This window comes from Tyto alba, unplaced genomic scaffold (genome assembly GCF_018691265.1).
Source record: "Tyto alba isolate M040663 unplaced genomic scaffold, T.alba_DEE_v4.0 Super-Scaffold_13, whole genome shotgun sequence".
NCBI lineage: Eukaryota > Metazoa > Chordata > Aves > Strigiformes > Tytonidae > Tyto > Tyto alba.
Window position 1 is genome coordinate 35,129,560 of NW_024881275.1, and position 22,605 is coordinate 35,152,164.

At 41.2% G+C, this 22,605-nt stretch overlaps 1 protein-coding gene across 1 annotated transcript in view; it reads right to left on the reverse strand.

Moving 5' to 3' along the window:
• Positions 1 to 16,716: 16,716 nt before the first annotated feature.
• The window catches only part of SLC28A3 (solute carrier family 28 member 3), a 45,380-nt gene continuing 39,491 nt past the window's right edge, over positions 16,717 to 22,605 (reverse strand). The window contains exons 15-18 of the mRNA XM_032981850.2: positions 21,549 to 21,630; positions 20,598 to 20,696; positions 18,779 to 18,902; positions 16,717 to 16,831 (exon numbers count right to left, since the gene is read on the reverse strand). Coding sequence (XP_032837741.2) covers positions 16,717 to 16,831; positions 18,779 to 18,902; positions 20,598 to 20,696; positions 21,549 to 21,630 — 420 coding nt within the window. The remainder of the gene's footprint in view (positions 16,832 to 18,778; positions 18,903 to 20,597; positions 20,697 to 21,548; positions 21,631 to 22,605) is intronic.

Sequence of the window (22,605 nt, forward strand, 5' to 3'; positions counted from 1 at the left end):
TTCTCTCTTGGTAAGATCTGAAGCTGAATGGCAGTCATCTCCTTTGCTGCCATTTTGTTTTTTCTTCTCCCCCTCCTCCCCTCCCCCCAATTATCAGTGTATCACAAGAGGAACAAAATTAAACTGTCGAAGTGACAAGTATCTGTATGTTTCACATGCTTTTCATACTATTTTTCTTTTACTATTAACCATAGCTGTTTCCTACCTTTCTAAATATTTGAGGCTGTCTGATAGGTGGCAACTTAACCCAGAGCTAGCAGAAGACTTGTATAATACTTATGATTATGAAGAAAGCCTTGCAAATACCTACTGAATGTATCCAGTACAGCGAGGTCAACCTGTACCAGCAGGTAATGTGAAACAGACACTACCTGTGCTACTGCATTTGAAAGGTCTGAAATATTTGTATCCATGTTATTAACTTCCTTTTTACTGATTATTCTGGAAGGAACATTCAGCAGACATGTTTTATCTACAGTCAAAAGCACCACGGATATTACATATGCTAGTTTTCTGATCCTTACCTAAATAAGAGCAGGTTGCTCAAGTTCCTTGGCAAACAAAATTGAAAGTAAAAGCAGAAACAAACCACAGTAATGACTGAATTGGCCTGTGAGAATTATATCTACAGCTCACACTGGAAAGAAAAGGGACAAGTACTTCTTCTTAAAGCATGACAAAAGCCACCAATCCATGAACCACACTGTCATCAAAGGTAGCATCACATATTCAGCCCTTCAGGATTTCACAGTGTGGCGAGCCACTTGAGAGTCACTCTTGTGGTTACCATGTCATCAACTCCTCATAATGCTTTTGCACTGCTGCATCTCCCAGTAATGATTTTTCCCTTTCAAAATAATATAATCAGCCCCTGAAAAAGTTACATTAAAAAGACCCAAGAGAGAGGGGTCCTTACTTAAGCCCTGAAAGCTTCGTTCTTCAGATCTTGATGTCATTCTCTGAGTTTCTCCAGGGAAAAAGAGGAAAAACAAAGTTTTTATTCATTAATTTAAATGTAGAACAATTAACAAACTGCTAGTTGCCTCGTCCTGTGTAAAAGACTATTTATTACTGGTATTTTAAATCCCACCTCAGAGTGACTTTGGAAAGACTGTGACAAACATCTAAGCCTACACTGTACCTGCTAGACGTAAACCTGTTCCTTCCAGCTTTCCCTGACAATCACATCTCAAGAACCCACGTATCTTATGCTTTTTCCATTTATGTGTTTACAGAGTCAAAAAATGGCAGGTAACTTAATCAACGTTTTATGTATACAGATCTATTATTTCATTGTCTTACAATGACACAGAACTCCTCAGGTACTGTCTAACCCAAAAGCTCTCCAAAACCAGTGTGACTTCCTCTGATTCTGCCTGCCTTTGAAACAGGCCCTACATTGTTGTGACTCTGACAGGCCACTAGATGGGAAAACTTCCTAATGTTTGGCATGGTCCAGTCCCCATATCAACAGATATTAATTACATGGACATTTAATCGTATATTTACAGGTACTCCCTATTAAAAGGTTCTCTGGGTTTATGCCTAGAAAAACAGGAGGAGAAGGCAATTCAGTGGTGAGCTGAGGAAAGCCCAGAGCCAAGAGATGAATGTGGCTGGACGACGCTAACATGTACTTAATTGTCCAAAAGGCTGAACTATTAAACAAGTTTGAGAGAAGGGCCTGGCAAATAGAAGTCAGTGCAACTGATGGGCTCAGAAAAGCAATTTCAGAAGCAGGCAACCATAGAAACAGCACACAGCTGAGTCAGTAGGAGATGAGTGGAATAACAACAGCTTGAAACCAGGGAAGAGGGGTGAGGAAGCAATAAGTAGAAAAAGAGAAAGTTTGAGAAGGTGGAAGGAGTTTCTAAAGTAGATTATTTTCCCATCATTCTCAGAGAGTGAAGAGGATGGAGATGAGTTTTCAATCAGCCAGAGATGATGAGGTAACAATAGAGCAAACATACCTCTGAAAAAGTCTAGACAAAAGTTGGAATGACTATTTAGTTGTTACATTGAAGCTGAGGGTTTTCTAGTGATGGGTGTTTCCAGTAATAGGCCTCTTTGGGTTCAAGAATGATTACTGCAGGAAACCTACTTGATGAAAAGTGAGTGCACTTAATGTTCTATCATTTTCTCTCAAATGTTGTGTTTGTCAATTCTCTGATGCTTTGAAAACCTGAGTTTGGAAAACTGACAATGAAGTAACAGGAAGCACAGAACGAAATCACTCCCACAGAGCAGTTGGCTTATGGATACAAACCAGTGTCAAGCTTTTCTAGGGTGTTCTTCATTACAGTAGGTAAACTCATGCTGTGTGAAGAGATGTTGAGGCAGGCACAAAAAATTAAACCTGTGAAGTAAAAAAGTGGACAGAAGAAAAATGAATTCCACCTCTAAAAAACATTCCCATTCATGTCTCTTTCTCTGTTTTTCATGTTAAAAATGGTGTTTTGTAAACCAGACAACACTAGAGATGGGGAAAACATCAGGCAACAAAATTAAATATATACATCTATGAGACATTCAGAATGAGAGATGAAATCGTCAAATTTTCAACATTGATATAAATTATTATATATTTTCCAGACATGTCTATTGTTAAAACATTGTCGAGATGCTAATTTTAAAATGTAAACTTTGCTTCCTTTTGCCTCATAAAAAAATATAGCTTTAGACAAATTGAATTTGTCAATTAACACCAATGAACCTATTATAATCCAGATGTGTGACATATATATTTCTTAATGTTAGGAAGTCCAAACACAGAACACCAACAAAAATGAGAATCATGGTGTCATCCCATAGAGAAAAACAAAGTGTGTTCTGAAAAGCTTGTTTCAGAAAATAATAGTTGCATGAAAATTGTACAAGCAGCACTCAAAGGGTTTAATGTCCCACTGGTTTGCATTTTGTACTTCAGCTCCACTTTCCAGGCTTTCTTAAGTGTTTTCATCTTTTACCTTTGAGCTGGTGAGAAGCTGTAGATACTTCTGTGTATGTCCAGAGGAAAAGGTATTGAAAAACCTCTTTGGGGTATGGCTGTTCTCAGCTTGTGGGTAGTGTTTAGGGCCTTTTCAAAGGCAGCTTTGAATTTTGGCATTCCACGTGGATAAATCCCTCACTCCATCCCGCCTGATGTCGTGCATCCCACACCTCCTTTGCCTACACCTCCTCCCTCCTTTCTGCACCCCTCTCCTCCCTTCCTGCGCCCCAAAGGGAAAGCAGCCACCTGGGAGGCAGCAACACACTCCGGCATCTAGAAAGAGGGAGAGAGAGATGCAGGGGAGCACAGTGGAGAGAATAGAAATGAGACAGAAAAGTATTGGGTGGAGAACAGAGTGGGAAAAGGAGGGGAGTCCCTGTCCCCTGGGTGCTGAGGAGAGGAGTGAGCCCACTGACCCACAGTGTGGGGAGCCACGGTAACCTCCTTGGCAAGCTCCTTCACAAAAGGATCAGACCAGAGGGGAGAGGCAGAAAAGAGGATTGAAAATCTCAGAAAGATGCCACAGACTTGAAGAAATGTCTGCTAGAAATGCAAACAATCCAAGTAGAAGAAGGCATCCATCGTGCCTTGAGATCCACGCCTCTCCATACTCTTACTCCTTAGGGAAGGACTCTGGCTCATATGTTTTCACAACATATGCCACAACATATGTCAGTATGTCACCAATGCCATATGGATCGTTATGATGTCACAGTGCAAACAGCATGGGGATTTTTCAGAACTTTATAGTAAACGACTAGAAACAGCTTGAAAGCATACATATGAGGTGTTAGTACTTAGGATCTTTCAATCTGGAGATTTCACACTTTTCTGTTCACTTATAGCAGTTATCTCCACAGAGTGTCCCATAATAATAAATTCTGTAACATAAGGAAGCTCTACATTCCCTTCAGAAATTGTGTGAATTGATGCTTTGTCCTTGCCTAAACCTGAAATCCAGAGAAGTAGGCAGTACTCTTTTGAAGATCCTACATGACTGATGGTTGAGAGGCAGGGAACAGACACGTGGACCTTCTACCCCAGGGAATGTTCCTCCTTCGATCCTGCACCCTTGCTGATTTTCTTCTTGTTCTTTAAAATTACTGTCTTTCCTGATATACTTTTGTGGAAGAATCATAGGATTCCAATGTGCTGATAAATTGAAGCAACTTTGAAGGCACTTCTTTTAAGCAGAAGAGTGCTGGAGAGGAATGTGCATCTGAAAAAGACTTTGACTGCACAGCCAACCACAGCTCACAAGCCTAAGCACTATGGAGAGTCTGTTCTGAAGAGATCACCCAGGTGACATAGCAGGTACACAGTCAGATTTGAAGGGGCTCAGATCCCATTTCATCATCAGAAAAGAAGCAAACTCTTAAGATGCAGCAGACTCTGGATTCTGACCTCTCTGGACATTTTGGCCAGGTGTCCCAGGATGCATGATGCACATGAAAGCTGTCTGTAAGTGTGATATGCTTGAAAATCTGTCTCCAAAACCTGGCTCATTCGACACGTTCAGAGCAGTGTGGCAGCTCCAGGCTCAGTCACTTCTGTTGTTGGTGCACCCAGTCCTCATGAGTGTGGAACCACAGAGCAGACCTGTGCTGGCACTGCTGAGCCCTGTAGAAACAGGTACCGGAATGGAAACAAAGTCCGTCCCTGCAGATGTCCTTTTCCTTCTTCAGACTTTGCCGGGCAGATTTTATCTACTCAAGAACACATCATAACTGAAGTAGCTGAAATTAAAAATAATGAACTTCTTCATTAAACGATATTATAGTATGTATGAGAAAAATGAGAAAAATAGCATAGATTATGATTACACTAACTAGAAGGCTCAAACTGGTTCATGTAGCTCATTTTTTTGTCAAATAACAGTTAAATAGGGTTGTTTTGTATTTCTGATACATGGGGTTAGCATAAGGTGATAAGCCAATAATATTTTAATTACAGTCATTTATGGTGTTCGTGACTCTTTTTTAATAGACAGCACTTGGAATTTTCTTGTTTACTGTTTTCTTTTTCACGCCTAGCCTGCTGGGGCATGCAAACCATTTTGATAACTTGAACCTTTTCCTTAGGCTGCACGTTGACAGCCCATGGAAATATTTCCCTATACATAATATGAGGAATCCATGTACAGTCATATAAGGCACAGTTATAGGACAAGACCTATCTTTTGTACTTTAACAAGGTAGGAAACCATGCCCAAGTTATGTTTAAGCAGTAGAGCAGTTTTCACTTGCTATTAATCAAAGGCGGATGTGAGTAAGGATTGTCTGCAACAAAGAGGTATAAAAATTTTCCCTTTTGGGCCATACTGTTCCCTTAGCAGTTAGGGGGTTGATGTTGTGCTGACTTTGCCTCTAGAAGAGATTACAGCTGCAGCTCTAAGATTGCTCTCCAACCCTTCAAGAACAGACTGCTTTGCTGTGGGTTGCCCACAGGCTGAAAATCCTGCCAGGAGTCTGCTCCTGCGTGGGCTCTCCATGGGCTGCAGCTTCCTTTGGGGCTTGTCCACCTGTTGTAGCATGGGTACAGGGTGTATAGCTACTCCACATGGTCCTCCATGGCTACAGTGGGACAACCAGCTCCACCGTGGTCTTGTCCACAGGCTGCAGGGGAATCTCTTCTCTTGTGACTGGAGCACTTTCTACCCTCCTTCTCCACCAGTCTTGGTGTCTGCAGGGTTGTTTCTCTCATGTTTTTCTCACTCCTCTCTCTCACAACTGATGTGCAGTGTTTTATACCATTTCTTAGGTATATTACCACAGAGGTGCCATCGGTGCTGCTGACGGGCTCACCTGCGCCCTGTGGTGGGTCCGTTTTGGAGCCAGATGGAACCATCTGTGTCTGACATGGGGGCAGCCCTCTCACAGAGGCCAACCCTGCAGACCCCACTACCAAAACCTTGTCACATAGACCCAATACACCGCTTCATCATAACAGACTTGAGTCCTATGTGCTTTTGTGCAGGAGTGCTCCAGCAACAACAGCTCCATAACTTCTGCCACTGATGTCAGAAGAGCTCTAATGGTGTCACCTACATTGGTTTATGGTGGAAATCTAGCACAGAGCCATCACCCACCTGTAAGAGCCACCTAGACCTCATGGGCCAGTCCTTAGACCCAATGTAGAGCACAGACCTGAATCAGATATTGCAAAAGTGATACATTCTTTTGCATTTGTACATTAACAAGCTGACTATTTATAAACTAAGCAAACAAGAAACCCAGACAAATCTATTGTCTCCCGCTCCCTCCCTTTACAAACACTGTTGTGAAAAGTCTTTGTTGCCCCTTTTCAGCTCCACAGGTGCAACCAGCAGCAGCTCCAGACACACATATCTTCCATCCTGTTTTATCTAGACTTGTGATAAAGGCAGTGGTGCTAACACTGATTAAAACAAAAAGTTTCCTCCCAGATAATCTCACTGATGCTAAAGCAATATATGGGTCATACACATATGTATATATACATATATACATGTATATAAAACTCAAGTACCAACCCACTGAGAGGCAGCTGTTTGTCTGTGGTAGAAACAAAGCCCCACAGGCCCATCTGTGATAACAAATGAGAACTTTGGCTCTTATCCACGGCCAGCAATGGAGCTAACCAACACAGTCCCAGCCATGGACCATTAAACGTGGGGCACAGCAGTGAAAGGAAGAGATTATTTGATTGCAGTGTATTGTTTTACCAGCAATTGAGGGCTACATTATACAAATAGAATAAAACTGTAACACATTCATACTCTTGCTCAGGAAAAGAGGCCTGGTTATATTTGTATTGTGCTCTATATTGTGTCATTAATGGCTGCTTAATTTGTACTGCCTTTAATTTATCTATGATACCACTACTATGATTATCATTCTATGCACCTGTCTGTGTTGTTGCCTGTTTATTCCATAAAAGTTGGATCAAAAGCTCTCTGATGCTTGGTCTATTTGTTTTTAAGATACAAAGTAAAATGGAGATTACTGCCTGCTCATGATTCCTGTGAAAGTAATACACTCAGAATTATACCTACTGTGTTTTAGAATATGTTTTGCTAGAAACAGTGCTGCTGTACAAGACAGGCATCATCAATATAATTTTACTCTGTCACAATGAAGAAAAAAGTCATTTAACAGCAGTTTTTTCTGGGGCATATAAGTATGAAAGGCTCTTCCAAGAATCTTAAATGAGATAATTTTTAGAGAAAGAACAGTAATTGTTCATAATGCCACCAGAATAGTTCCTGGGTCATTTGTACCAGGACCTCATGATTCAGCCTTGTCTCTCTGAAATGTCTATATTGGCAAAGATAATCTGCAAATGGAAGATTTTTTGTCTTTTGAAAACTGGTTTCCCCAATGTCCCCTCTCAAAATAAAGCAGGGGAAGAATTATTCTCCTCTGCTTTGGCCAGCACTATCAAGCATTTCCTTTGATAAATTCAGGCTTGTCAGACAACGTATTTTCTCTTGACTACAAGCACTGCAAAGTCAGATAGTTACCAGGAATCAGGCTACTTCCCCTTTTGATGGCTAATGAATAATTACCTGATTGGATTTGTTCAGAAGTATCTATAACAGTAGTATCTGAGAAAGCATAAAGAGAGAAAGAAATCCGGTTCACTATCTGCCACTGCCTCATAGTTTTAGTGGGAGTCAAATACATTGAAAAATGTTTTTTACCACATAACTAAGCACATGTAAGTGAATATCTACATAATACAGAAGCCATTTTTATGTGGTATCTGTGTTGTAGGATTTTGGGAGATGTTTGCACAGACTAAAGACCTTGTATCAGAGAAGAAATAAATCTAGATGCAGCTGAAAACACCTTGCCATTGCTATTTAGGGACTATTTAAAGAGTAAGAAGGGGGTGAGGGTGATTTCTAATGCAGGAACAAGTTCTGTACAATTTTAGCATCCTACTGAATCTTTGAAGAACTGCAAAGGACAACATCTACATAGATCAGAATAGCTATGATTAGAATAAGAATTATACTTTTCTAGTTATTGTAATACACTCAGACATGAAGAATAAAGTTCTTACAGATGGCACTAATATTTTGAAGGAATTTTGGGCAGCAAGCTTCATGGAATGGAAAGTTATCACTATTTAAAGTCTTACATTTCCCTGGAAAGAAAAAGAATATAGAGAAAACACTACAGTGAATTAGACCAGCACTGTAACCTTCTCCTTTTGGCTATTATTTGGCAAATTCCTCATTAGAAACAGTCAATTTAAGTCTGCAGGACAGAAATGTACCTTTTGGAACTAGCTGAAAGTATCTTTGGAGAATATGTTCCCTTTCACTTCCAAGTGAAAGTGCTTTTGTGAACAATGTTCCAGAAGAGAGAGCTTTTTCAATGCTGGGCATTGCTGGTAAGAGCAACACCACCCACCACCCCCTTACCACCCACGGGGGCTTTAGTTAACTCCGGTGACAAGCTTATACAACAGCCTTTAGAGAATGAAATTAGGAAATATGAAGAAAAGCTGATGTAAGAAAGCCAAATCTATCTGAGCCTGTCTCAACAGCACACTGCCTCCGGCATCGAGCCCTTCAGGTTTTTCGAGAGTGTTCTGTGGATAGTTTCAGTTCAGGTTTCTGAAGGGTGGGTGATCACATCCCCTTGCCTTTGTGTGCCTTTCCCGAATGTTCCCATTAACACAATCACAGATTTGAGAGATGAAGAACAAAGTAGGTAGCAAGTGCTCTGCTGTCTCATATTATTTGATGAAACATCTCTCAATTGGAGTGAAAGTAATGGAGAGACCCTCTTTATTTAGGTTCTGAGAAGACTTTAGCCATCCAGTTTCTTTTAAAGAGCCTTTTAAATTCTGTACAAGTTCTTTCAACTCACTGTGAGCAGGTTACTGTTCTGCAAAGTGGATTACTTTGCCATATTTAGCAGTAAGTAGTTAAGCTCTTGAGCAGTGATTCTAGTATCTCTGGAAGCCAAGGGAGGTTCTTTGTTTTTCCCTCTTCCCTGTAAATAAAGGGTTTGCCAGACACTGCAACAATTGATACTACAGAAACAAGTCATTTACTTGAGCCACATCTCATAAGGATGTCTTGTCATTTCTTTCTCCACAATACATCATTTCCCCTCTCCTATCCAAGGGTACTGTTTTCGAGGGCAGCTACTCATGGTGTAGGTCATCCTTAGTATGTTTTTTCTTAACCCTCTTTACCACAGTGAGCTGATTCCTCCTGCTCCCCCTTATTTCTACAAGGCAATTATGGAAAATTATATCAGCATGTGAAAAACCTTATTGTGTCCAGCAAGCTCCAGGGCAGAGGATATGATGAGAGCTGGGCGGATGGTGGAGATTACAGTAAAACGGACTTTGGTACTGTTATTGGTGTTGCTATCCTGGGCCATGCATCAGTTTTAGAAACCTTTAGTCCCATATTACCTGCAGCTAAGTAGAATGAGGATATTGTAGCAGGGCGCACAACTACCCTCCCCACACCACCATCTGTTGCAAGTTTTTGTAGCATCTAATACTTTATTTATGCTGTAATTCATTCTATTACTTTCACTAAGGTTACTACAGACAGGCAATAATGCCCTTCACTGCAATCTACAAAGTTAGTAAGAAATCTGGGGGGATCAGCAGGCAGCACTGTAGGAAAAGATGGGTTTTGGGGATGGCTGTGTCGCACTCTGAAAAGTGAAGTTACTCAAAGTGCCCACAGTGGCCCCTTAAAGGCAAACAACCTCGGCCAAATTGTATCATATTTTTATATTACCTTAAAATGGGGGATACTTAATAAAAGTGTTTAACCTCAGTTTCTGAGCAGCAAAAACCCCAAGTAGGCCATATATATACAAATAAAAAGGCTAGATATATTGATCCCTGTGTGTTTTCTTGGGAAGAGCTTTTACTGGCTGTATTCTGCCACCTAGTGATCCGAGAAAGGAAGAATTCCAGCATCGCCGTGGTGATGTGAGAACCAAACCAAAGGTGGTCAAGAGTAAAAGCAGCAGATAGAGAAAGCAACATATGAACAGTGGTACTGTAAAGCCACAAAGTAGTCAGAAGAAGAAAGGATGAAAGGAGGGAAGCAAGAGGTTTAGGAATACAACAGCCTGGCCTGAAATCTCAGTCTGGGCCTTGCCATGGTTTTATTACAGGAGTCAGGGTAGCACAAATAGAGAACTGATGGCTCTGAGGGAGTTTTGCAAGTTTTCACAGGTGGTTTCAGGTCAAGCCAGTTACCACAATCACTTATACAAGGTAAATGTATAGTGTAGAGAGTAACTCAGTTGTCTTCAGCTGAGCTGTTTGCAGGAATAGTGTGTAAGTGCAAGGACAAATTCCTTTTTTGAAATGTCTGGTCATGATTATTCAAAAAAATGTGGGGGGGCCAAGTGTCTTTTACATGGTATTTATGAATTGAAAATAGATAAAGACTTTGTCAGTGGCTCCTTGAGGAAGTACCTGTAACACAGAAATTATTCAAGATAAAAAGATAAGAGACTTTGGAGTCTTTCCCTGTGTAATAATTGGTGTAATATGGCCAAATAGCCAATTAGAGTCAAATGAGAGGTTTGTAGGACAAATTCAGCCAGCAACTAAGGATACTTGAAATATTTGGGGTCACAGAGATAATAAAGCAGCTATGGAAGGTAGCTGGGATGGCGTGGTATAACAGCAGTCATTTGGTATGGGCACCAATATTTTTGTGTCTCGGCTGTTATTTGAGCTCAAGTGCTATATCAGTGCAACTATGTTTCTTCAGTGAGGGGAAATGGCATTAGTATGAACCTATCCACAGTCTTCACCGTTTATTTGTGCTGGAGTTGTTAGTTTAGGAAAAGTGTCAGATTGGATTCATAGAGTTGTATCTGTTTCCATCCATCTGAAAGAGCCTCTGATAGAAACCATGTGTGTAAAGTCTAGTTTCTCATTACTTTTCAGTGCAGAATCAGGCTGGAGGGATCTCCTGGGTGTATAATCCCAGGACTGCAGAAGTCCTACTCTGCCGTTTCTGCTACCAATTTCTGCAGTACTGCAACTGTTAACAATGTCCCCAGGCTACTGCTTGATTTTACAGATCAGGGACCAAGACCTCACAGAGCTGAGAAACTTTCCCGAGTATACCAGGCCTGTGGCAAAACTCACAACTGTGCACAAATCCAGGTTTATTATCCTAATCATGGGGCCGTTCTCCCTAATGTGGGGACTCCAAATGTTGCAATGCAATTGCTGCTGAGGTAGGAACACTCTCCTAGCATGTGGAAAACAACTGAGCAACAACACCCAAGTATAATGTTTCTTACACATATTTAATCCTGGTAACAGGCAAGATCTTGCATGTAAAAACTCAAGATTTTCTCATTTCATCTAGAACAAACCTGGACAGCCCTAAACTGCCATCCATACTTGCCACCAGGGAACATGCAGCAATCTCTTGTAGGGTGCTCTCATCTCCTTGATATTTCTAGCCACCTGACATCAAAGGCACCAATCAGTATAGTAAAAAGAAAATATTTGTTTTCAGCATGGCAACCATGGCAACCCATGCGTTCCAATCAATTACTTTTGAGGTAGTGCACTGGTTGCTATAGTGAATCCATATGCTGCAGAATGCCATAGCAACAAGAAAATGCTTTGATTTTTTTTTTTTTTCTTTTTCTGTAAAACCATTACGAAGTAGTTCTGAGCTAAAGAGTAAACTGGTTTTCACCAGCCTGTTTGTCTGGATATTCACAGGTTTCAGATTCAGATCTCCATGAGGAAAAACAGAAGCATATGTACAGTTGTGCTGATTTTTATACAATATTGTATTAATTGAAGTAGTTCCATTGGTTTGTGTGGACTGATAGAAATTGAAGGAAACAAAGTCTCATCTGATTTACACTGGTATAAGTGTATAGCAACTCCAGCTTCAGTGAAGATCCCCCAAGTTGAGACTGATGTAAATGAGAGGAGAATTTGATTCAGCCTCTCAAACATTAAAGTTTTGTAGCCTGCCATTTGATTTTATGTTTGCTATCAGGCAACAGCTTAGGATAGTGGCAGCCCTAATTATTCTGTGGGCCTGCTTGCAGAGTCAGGATGGTGCCACATGGGTGAACTGTGCCCACAAACTCCAGACGCGGGGCCTCACACCAGCGGCCCCAGGACACGTCCACCCGTGGGGCTGGCTGCCAAGCAGGGCTCCATGCTCCCGGTGCCACGTACCTCACAGGGGCAGAGAGCTTTCCCTGCCCTGCACCAGTGCCCTTGGCACAGATTTGTCTTCTACCACTGCCGGTGGGGCTGAGGCTCAGAGCCAACTTCCCAGCTATATGCCACTTCTGAGCAACATGCTTAAGAGATTTTAAAGCTCCCTGTATCTTGTTGAATTTTGGACGTCTGACTCACAAAATTCAGGAACCATGGATTTATGGCACTGCGTAGTGCTAAGCAGTCTGATCGCTGCATAGCAAAAACTGTTTCAGACTGTAGAAGAAATTAATTCGTATTCATATTCTGTATCTTCAGCATCTTGCCTCTCTCTACTCATGTCTTTTGTAAGAAAGAGGTGATACCTGGTTTGGAGAACACTTAACTTGGAGAACACTTAACTTGGCTCCATAAAGTCCTGTATATGACTTGCCTCTTTGACATAGTTATTCACATGTTCACAAAGGTGTACAGGTTGGAAGTGCTGCTGTGTTATGTAGAATTGGAAAAAGAGTTTGATTCTAAAAGTGTGCTTGTTTTATCCAACTTCCAGTGAAAATAGAAATATTCCTGTTACCTACCAGACTTATCTTGTTTGTGTATTTCTGTGCTTTTCTAGATTGAGGCCAGAGAGAACTTTTCTTACATTAAGGCTGGTTTTCTTTGATTGTATAGGCTCTGAGCATGATAAAGGCTACACAGCATGCTTCCTGGAACTGTTGTACACTGAACTGTGTAAAACATTTCCTGGAATTATTACTGGTGATGTTTAGTGACTAACTAACAACCTGTGAATACTACAATACAAAATTCCACAAGGCTATTAGCTATGTACTGACATCCAGTGGGTAGCTTCTGAGGATGACAGATTGAGTCATACCACCTGTGTTTTCTTAACTTGTCACAACTTACTGTGCACTGCCATACCAGTAACCATAGGTTAAGTTCTCCCTTTTTTGCAGGACCTTAGAAATGGGGGTACCTCGACACAGGTTTCATACGCTATTTAATTCATTATTTCAAAAATATTCGTGTAGATCTTTGAATCTATACAAGTATAGAGTGTGTATAGGGTTTGCATGGCAAGGTTTTGGTAGCAGAGGGGCTACACATCCGGATTCTGTGAGAAGCTACTAGAAGCTTCCCCCCATGTCCCACAGAGCCAAGTGCCAGCCAGCTCCAAGATATTTGGTTGCTGCTGGCCAAGGGTGAGCCCATCAGTAACAGCAGTAGCACCTCAGGGATAACATATTTAAGAAGGGGGGGGGGGGGGGGGGGGGGGGAACCCTGCACAACAGCATCCAGAAGAGTGAGAACATGAGAAAGAAACAACTCTGCAGACACCGAGGTCAGTGAAGAAGGAGGGAGGAGGTGCTTCAGGCACTGGAGCAGAGAATCCCCTGCAGCCCATGGAGGTCTGCAGTGAGGCAGATACCCACTTGCAGCCTGTGGAGAACCCCACGCCAGAGCAGGTGGATGCCCGAAGGAGGGTGTGACCCCATAGGATGCCCATACCGGAGCAGGCTCCTGGCAGGACCTGTGGCCCCGTGGATAGAGGAGCCCACGCTGGAGCAGGTTTGCTGGCAGGACCTGTGACCCTGTGGGGGACCCACGCTGGAGCAGCCTGTTCCTGAAGGACTGCAGCCTGTGGGAGGGACCCACGCTGCAGCAGTTTGTGAAGATCTGTAGCCCACGGGAAGGGCTCACGTTAGAGAAGTTCATGGAGGACTGTCTCCCGTGGGAGGGACCCCACGCTGGATCAGGGGAGGAGTGAGAGGAGTCCTCCCGCTGAGGAGGAAGGAGCAGCAGAGACAATGTGTGCGGGACTGACTGCAAGCCCTGTTCTCTCCCCATGCACTGCTGGCAGGGAGGAGGTAGAGAAATCAGGAGTAAAGTTAAGCCTGGGAGGGGTGCAGGAAAGGTATTTTAAGATTTGGCATTTATTTCTTGTTATCCTACTCTGATTTGATTGGTAATAAATTAAATCAAATTTCCCTAAGTCAAGTCTGTTTTGCCCATAACAGTAATTTCTGAGTGATCTCTTCCAGTCCTTATCTTGACTCATGAGTCTTTTATTTTCCCTGTCCTGCTGAAGAGGGGGAGTGATTGAGAGGCTTTGGTGGGCACCCAGTGTCCAGCAAGGGGCAACCCACCACAAATGCTAGCACGCATTTGATTAGATCAAATGTTTCTCCTCAGGTCTGTGTTGCAGGTTCATAGTCGCTGGCAACTGTACTGTAGGAAATGTGTTCCTGGGCACTGATAGTTCAGGGTCCAAACTGCCTGGTTAACCCTGAGCAGGTGAAATGCACGGTTCCCTTTTTGTGTTGAGAGAGACACACAGATCTCTACGCTGAACTTCTAGCACCATCACAAGGACAGATGGAGAATAGTCACCTGAAAGCATGACGGTACTTGTTAACAATAAGCTCCCGTTTTCACTGCTTTTTTTTTGTTTGCCACGTTTAAGATACAATGTTCCATATATATCATCTTTACACTAAGCCATCAGCAAACCAGGTGGGCAATCTCTTTGACCAGGTATAGGTAGAGCAATGTCATATTCCCTGCTAAAATTGCCTTCCATGTAATCCTGCTATAGAGGAGTCCTAAAAATGAAAAGAAACACACCACATCTCATCTGTGGGAGGAAGGCTGCTGCCTCAGGCTATATGAGAGGCTTTTTTAGAAGTTTATGCATGGTTATCTTTACTAGCCAGAGCAGCCCTTTTAACCAGCTTACAGTTGCAGGAATGGGAAAAAGCAGCTTTTTCAAAAAGGTAAGATTAAATGGAGCACACTAGGGAGCAGCAAGGAGGGAGAGTGCCAGTGATGAGTTATAAATGGGGTGGTGATGTGGGGTGTGTTCTGCTTGACAGTGAGAGTTAATGTTCCCAATTAATTTTGCTTGAAGTAACGTATTTCTCTCTTTCAGACTCTATACTTACTTGAAAGCTAAACCATGCTATAACCAGGATGCTGGCTAAAAATTGTGGACCAAACCCATGAAGCTTCTTTAGGACAGGTTTGCACAAAATGTTTGAGCATATATCTGCCATAATCAAGATTAGCAACATTCTTTAAAAAGCACTGAAAGCTGAGGTTGACATGCAGTTTCCTAAATCTAGGTGGATGAAGCCAAAGAAAAACACCTTACAATATGAAACCTGTGATAAAAATCAAAGTAGTAGTAATACTGGTATTTAAATTTTTTCAGAGGATTAAGTTAATTAACTGAGTTATACAGGTAACCAGTATCTTTCACAGTATGTCCAAACAAATGCCCCCTGAAAATGGCTGTGTCTAACTTAATGAATCTGGATTTCTCAGAACAGATTCTCCAATAATTAATGGAAGATTGAAAAGTAATTGTTTTACCAGAATAGATTAGTTCATTTCTATCTGCACTATTTCTATTCTGGGGGGGTATGTCAGGATTTTCCAATGTTCCTGTACTCCAGTTCTTAGCTTTTTTCCCCAAGTCTTTGGTATTAACAATGTCATAGGATAGAATATCTATCTTGCAATCTTTTGAAAAACAATCTGCAAAGACCTTTTTGATTTTGAAGTCCATGAGAAGTCTGAAACTTAAAAACTTAACTTTCCTCTTCAGGAGGATCTTCTAGAGGTCTTCAAGATCCATTAGTGTTGCTTTCACAGGGGGTAGTCAGACTGTGACCTGATTTTACCCACATTTGATTTGCAGCACAGCTCTGTTGTTTCTGTTAGGAATACTGCTCTGAGTTCCTGGTTGGTGAGTTTAGGATCAATATTCACGATTGTTAACAACAAAGATTGAGAAGAGTCCATACAGGAAACTTCCTTTGGAGTTGGAAGTTTCCATTCGTATGTGTTACCTCTAAACAGGGATCAACCTCCTGGATCAAGATGTGGCCCGGATACCTGTGTGGGCAGGAGGGGGATTGGGCCACACCAGTGGCTAGTCCCTGATTTGGGTGCTTCAGTGGCCAAGTTGGTGATATGCACCACATGTTAGCAGCTCAGTTCATGTGTAGCCACAGTTACCAGAAGAAATGCGAAGAGATTTTTGAGAACAGAGTTGTTTATCTTTGTGCAGTAAAAACACTTTTTTTTGTTATCAAAAAGAGCAGAAATACTATTAGGAATGGATGGCAATTCTAAATATTATTTCTAGTTCACTACCTTCTGTAAGTTGCACTCAAACCCTCTGAATCTGATTTTTCTTCTTGCCTAGAGTGGTTTAATTCTACAGATTAATCAGTTTCAGGATAGAAGTGAAATCAGGAGAATCAGGCTCAGAAATGTTCTCTTGTGATCTGTAGTGGGAAAAGAGATCTGCAGCAAGAAGTGTCCTGCATTTATTCCATTTATGTCCTGCATTACAATTTATGAGTAATTTCAAGCAAGTCAGAGGAATCGGGCTGGTAAAAGATGGAAAATAAAGGTCAGAGGAGGGGTAGCACTTGTGCAGAGGAAACTTTTTATTCCCTTTCTACTAAACAATATAGTATTTATGATCTATCCACACTCCCACCCCCACCCCCACCCCAAAAAAAAAGTAAAAAAAATTAAGGCTTAATCCAAGTACAGTGAAAAGCAGGTTGGTGCAGTATTTGGCAACATCCTTTCCAGAAACTCAGGCTGTAGTTTCCTTCAGGTAAGATCTCCAGCGATTGATTTACACTGCGGAAAGAAATAAAAACAGAAATCAGATATATTCCTTTTCTGTTATGGGAATGTCTCTCTCCCTCCCTCTCTCCCCCCACCTCTCTCTCTCTCTATGTAGTATAAGTATACACACATACATATGCAAGTACCTATGCACATGCACACACACACGTGCACACATGCACACCCTTTCTACAAAGGAACTTTAAATGTGTTAAAATTTTCCTGAGAAATGAAACAGAGAGACTTTCCAAGCACCAGCCATGTGCCATGACCAGGTGTTCTCCCTTTTTATTGAGGTAATGCTTGGTTTTCTTGTGTCTTGGGTATATCTTCCCAGATGACTGAAATGATTGAGGGTTTCACTTTGCTGTTGAAGGTTTTTGCATCTTTGAAACATTCACTCAACATTAATTCTGGTGAAAACAGAGCAAGTTCTTGTCTTTGAGGAAGTCTGGTAGAGTTAACATTAGTGTGATGTGAAAAAGTTAGAGTGATGAAGAAATATGAATGAAAGAACGTATCCAGTGCCACAGATGATTTTTACTGTGCAAAATAGTTTTTGACACTGGTTCTATGTTATGATAAACTCATTTGGAACATTAAGTTGCAAGAACAGAAATTCCTTGAACTGATGTTCAAGCAGAAGCTGGTGATCTTGATAGCAACATGAGTAATTTTTTTAAATTACATTTTTGTGAATAGTTGAAATCTAAAAATGTTACCATAAAAATAAGGCTATCTTACATATTGTACATGCCCACATTCAAAGCTATATTTTATGTGAAGGCATGGAAGGAAGAAATACATATGTCAAAAGAATGAAAAAAAAAAAAAATCACCTGAAGTTAGAATTGGAATTTTGATTCCTAACATGAGTTAAACATCATAAGAAATTTCAAGTTGTCACAAGGCTTGATAGTAGGAAGATGTAAAAAGATACCTCTCTACTACACCCCTCCTTGCCCCCCCCATTTCAGTTAAGCAGGGGGGTGTAAAGGCATGTCCAATTAAATTGAAACAATTCTGAAAAATTTCCCCATTTGATCATTTTGTTGAGAGAATCTTTGCAAGTTAGATTACAACCACATCACTGTTACATTTACATAGCATGTTTTTGCTGGAGACAAATGCTCAGTCTTAGAGCATTGTCTTTGCTAAAAGAAATGTGAAAAGAAGGATAAAGTTTTCTATTTCCAATTGCATGGAAAAAAAGATGAAATAAGAGTATTTATTTCTAAAGCGACTAGTTGTGAAAATTAGTTGTGAAAAAGCAGCACATTAGGACAAATTTAAAAGGTTACTGCCATAATCTAAATACAAAGACCTTTGGATCTTTGTGAGGTAGTGTTAAGTATATCTGAATATATTCCTTATTTAATATAATTATATATATTGGATAGAGAATTATCAAATACAATTTGCCTCAGAATATTTTTCTACTTCAAATGTGTGTAAAGTTTTCTGTGTAAACAGGCATGATTACTATCATCTTCAGCCAAATTTATAGACAGCAGAGGGAGAAGTTCCTGGCTTTTTTCAGCCAGAGTTATCCTCAGATACTATGTTAACATCATGTTAGTTCAAATATTTAATTTATTTTTTGTTAGTATTTGAGATGAGCCTGAGCTAGACCACTGAATCTTTACATGATAGTCTATATTTAGCCTTTTGGGAAGATCAGATTTGGACAAAGATATTTTGAGTTCTCTCTTGGTTCTGTTTGTGTTTAGCATGTAACAAATAAATGTCCAAGAAAAGGAAACAAAGCAGCAGCATTCGAATTTTTAATTAAAATTATTTAATTTAATTTAAAATTAAAATTCATTTCTTTATAAGATCCAAGTTCATGGAAAGCAGATGCTTAAGAAAAAAAGCCAAATGTAAAAGTTATAATTAGGCTTTTAGAGAATATGTCAGCTCCCTAAATTATGCTGACAGAAGGATAGAGTTCCTCAATACCTGCTGAAGAATTGCTGGCAGCATTCAACTAGCTCTGTGCTGTTGGCAGGGAAATCTGTGGAGTTGAAGGCATTTCCTAATAAGATGTGGCAAGGAACTTCCAGACCAGGAATAGTCAGCATTCCTGTGAAGTAAGCAACAACTTTCTTAATGAATAATGAAGAGGAAGATAAGACTTGGACATGCCAGTCACTGGGACACAGTCACATGAAATGATCTGGCTGATACGAAATCATCCTTCAGGATGATTCTATAAAGGTGCAAGATCAAAACCTTCGAACTGTGGGATTTTAAAAAAATCCAAATAATTTTACATAACTGGATTAAGGTGTGACTACTTTTTAAAAAATATATGTAGAAAATAAACTATGGTAACCTGCACACTTAGGCTATTTTGGTTTTCTGCCACTTTTAGTGCTACTAAAAAGATAGCTAGTGGCTTTCTCACTGCTGGACCAATGTGCTTTTATTAAATGGAGCTATGCCGCATTTATAGCAGTGCAAGTAAATACAGGACATTTTCTTTTGTTTTAAATGGAGACAGTTATGGTTTATTAATCTTTGCTTTGCCAGATGTTCTCCACAATTTCCAATAAATAGTAATGTCAGCATTCATTGCAGTGATGGAGACACAAAGATATGAAAGCGATAGCTCCTTCTTCTACATAGTGTTGTGGAACCCAGACACATTTTTAATGTGTTCTTATTTTAACAGGAGTAGTAGAAATTTCTTGGTTCTTTTACCTTCTTCTGGGCACAAGGAAATAATTTGCCATGGCAGGAATGGGTGGAATGTAATTTTCTTTCAGAGATTTTATAGTTTTGGAAAGATTTCCCAGTGGCCATTCACAATTTTATTCTTAAGGCCAGGCTTATGAAATGACACATTTTAGTAAGACTTCCTGATTCCTCAGTTACAGAGCAGTGTCATGTATTAAAATATTATGTAGGGCTGTGAGACTAATGACATCTCAAATTTACTACTTCTTTAACCTCCAGAAAACAGTGTGCGCTTATCCTTAAAATATGTATGTTTCTGTCACTGTGGTGAACACAAAGGGATAGGGAAGATGTGGTAGAAACAGACATGCTGGTTTCAGCTACAAAAAGTCCCAAGATCTTTTCTTCACTGGAGGAATATGAGTGCTTTAATCGTCATCATGCAATTCTGCATATCATATGCTTAGAAAAGAAAGCTGGGAAAGGGAATGTTAAATACTGGAGATAAATTTTACCTGCTGCATCACATTTGGTCAATTAATTCATCTTTTGAATCATTATGTTCTTTTTAATTTCCTTCCTAAAATGGCTGTTGCATCGTGACTCAGCTTTGAAAAATAAGGATCTGCTGTTGAGTCCCCACTTAGGACAGTTTCATTAACTTAAATGCTCTGTGGGAATACTATTAGCCCAAAATATCAATTTAACATTAAGGCAATAAGTTATTTAACTTTCTCTCCGTCTCTGTCACACCCCCCTTTCATTCTACTTCTCTGTTTCTGCTCCATAGCTAACTTCTGTACTTCTGCAGCCAGCAGCGTGGAGGAGGGATTGTAACACATCTGTACTTTGCTTTGGTCACGAGTCATGAGTTACACACAAACTGGCAAAAAAGGGGTAAGGCATAACAGAATAAATAAAATAAACCTTTTCAGATTCCGGTTTTCAGGAACTTTTCGTCGTATATGGACGCTTAATTCTGCCAAACCTGGAAACACTAGTTTTTGGGTGACCGGCGTTGCTAGCTGCGCCTCTCACACGGGCGCACTGCCACCCTGTGGTCTCCGGCTGTAGGAGACACCAAACTTGGGTACAGTACCTGCAACACAGGCTGTCATGAAACAGGCGACAGTTCCCGCAATCATTGCTCTGAAAGCACCACCAGCTATTTCCTTTTTTTTTGAGGGGGCAATGCTTGCTAGGAAGAAAATTAAAGTGTGTGTCAAACACAAATACACATAAAGAAGACAAACATGACAGCTCTCCCACCACAAGAGGAAATTCCCATCCTGCAGTTTGAGCCAGGAGAAACGAGGAGGGAAAATGAGACATTTTTAGCTGGCAATATGAAGGCCTAGTGCCAACCTTGGCTCTTCCTGTTAAGAAGGTGGCTTGTGTATAAAACTGTGACTTTTATTTGCTTTGTCAGTTTGCACATCTGTGTCGGCCGATGGCGGCTTTCAGAAGCAAACCCCAGGCATGGCACTGGGGTCTGTCCCCATGGCTGGGTCCTGCTTCTCCATGCTGCCCCACTGCTGGTACTGCAGGACCCACCTGGACTTCAGGGTGAAGGCAGCTGCCAGCAATCCTGGCCACCCAGTGAGGAAACAAGATGGTTTTTCAATCTATTCTTTTTCCCTCAATATTTGAAAAGCCTTATTTTTCCCTTTGCCTCTAAGCCTACTGCATACATATCACATCTTAATAGGAAATGGCCAACTTTGTCTTTCAAACCAGCAGGCTAGAGAGACGGTTTTCTCCTCCTGAAGCCCAGGGGCTGTAGTGGCTCAGGCTCGCACTGTGGAGGCTGGACAGGGAGGCCTATCAGCAGGGCTTGGTCCCCTCCCCTTGCCCTCAGCTCCTCTCCCAGTACCTCCACGCCAAAGCCTGCGCCCCTCTGGGAGCCTTTCCATGCACAGTTGGGTGCCAGGTCTCAGCAGAGCAGCTGCTCAGCCCCTAATGCTGCTAAGCTTCCCCCACAGCTTGTTCCTTTGCATGTTTTCTTTGGAATTTGCTTGCCAAATAAATTGTCCATGAGAGGTGTTCTTACTCAGGCCTCCTATTACGAGTCCCAGGGAGCCGAAGTTGGCAAACCCACAAAGAGCATATGTGGCAATGACTTCAGAACGAACCTGGAAAACAAACACATACCCTGTTGAGTGGTTGCCGATTTAGAGGTGTGAAAACACAGCACTGTGCCTCAGGGCTCCAAGCACTGAAATCACTCCATTTTGCTTGGTTACTGCCCCAGTGTGTGTCTTTCAGCAAGGTAGGCTCATTTTCTCGCTGAAAGGTGCTGGCTTTCATACCTACTGCCCATGTGAGAACTCATAAACCATGTGATTGATTTATTTTTCATGTATATTGCTGTGCCTTGCTGAATTGAGTACTGGCACTTAAAGACAAAAAATAATTCCTATCTTACTAGTGGCAATTTAGCTGCTGTTTTCTGAAGGTAGGAGTCAGAAAGCTTTAACTCAGCTTGTGGTTCATAGCTGTACTGCCTCTATAACACTTTGTTACCTCAGGTTTTGGTATGTATCCCTGATTTCTTTGTCAGTGTACAGAGAGCTCCATGTGCAGAGCTGCTGTGTATGTGTTCCACCCTGTGCACAGAACAAAAAGAAAATGGGTCTCCTAGAGAGTGGGTGCTTAGATGTGGAAACAGGCACAGGGACATTATGATTTTAGAATATCCATTATCAGCTTATTTCCTTTCTGACTTCAGCCACCTTCCTCCTCTTGGGCAACACCAGCTCACAGGGCACCAACTTACTTTGAGTGAAATCAGGCTACAAAGCTTGCAAACCTTCAGACAACTGTAGATCAAACATTTTGGGAAGGAGGCAACATATTTCAGCAAATGGGTTTCCGTCTCCCTGTCAGCTCTGAACTCCTATTTACTGTGTCTTAGGCCCAAGCTGAAGGTGCACAAGTGTTCTAGCAGGTTACCAGTTTATTAGAAGTTTCTGTTTCAATTCCTGTTTTATGAAAACTAATTTGTAGATGCTTTCAATCACTCTGCACATAGGCAGGAAAATGCTTTTCAAGTACCCACTCAACCTGCTTTTCCTAGAAAAGGCTTTGTGTACTGTGATCTCCCTGCT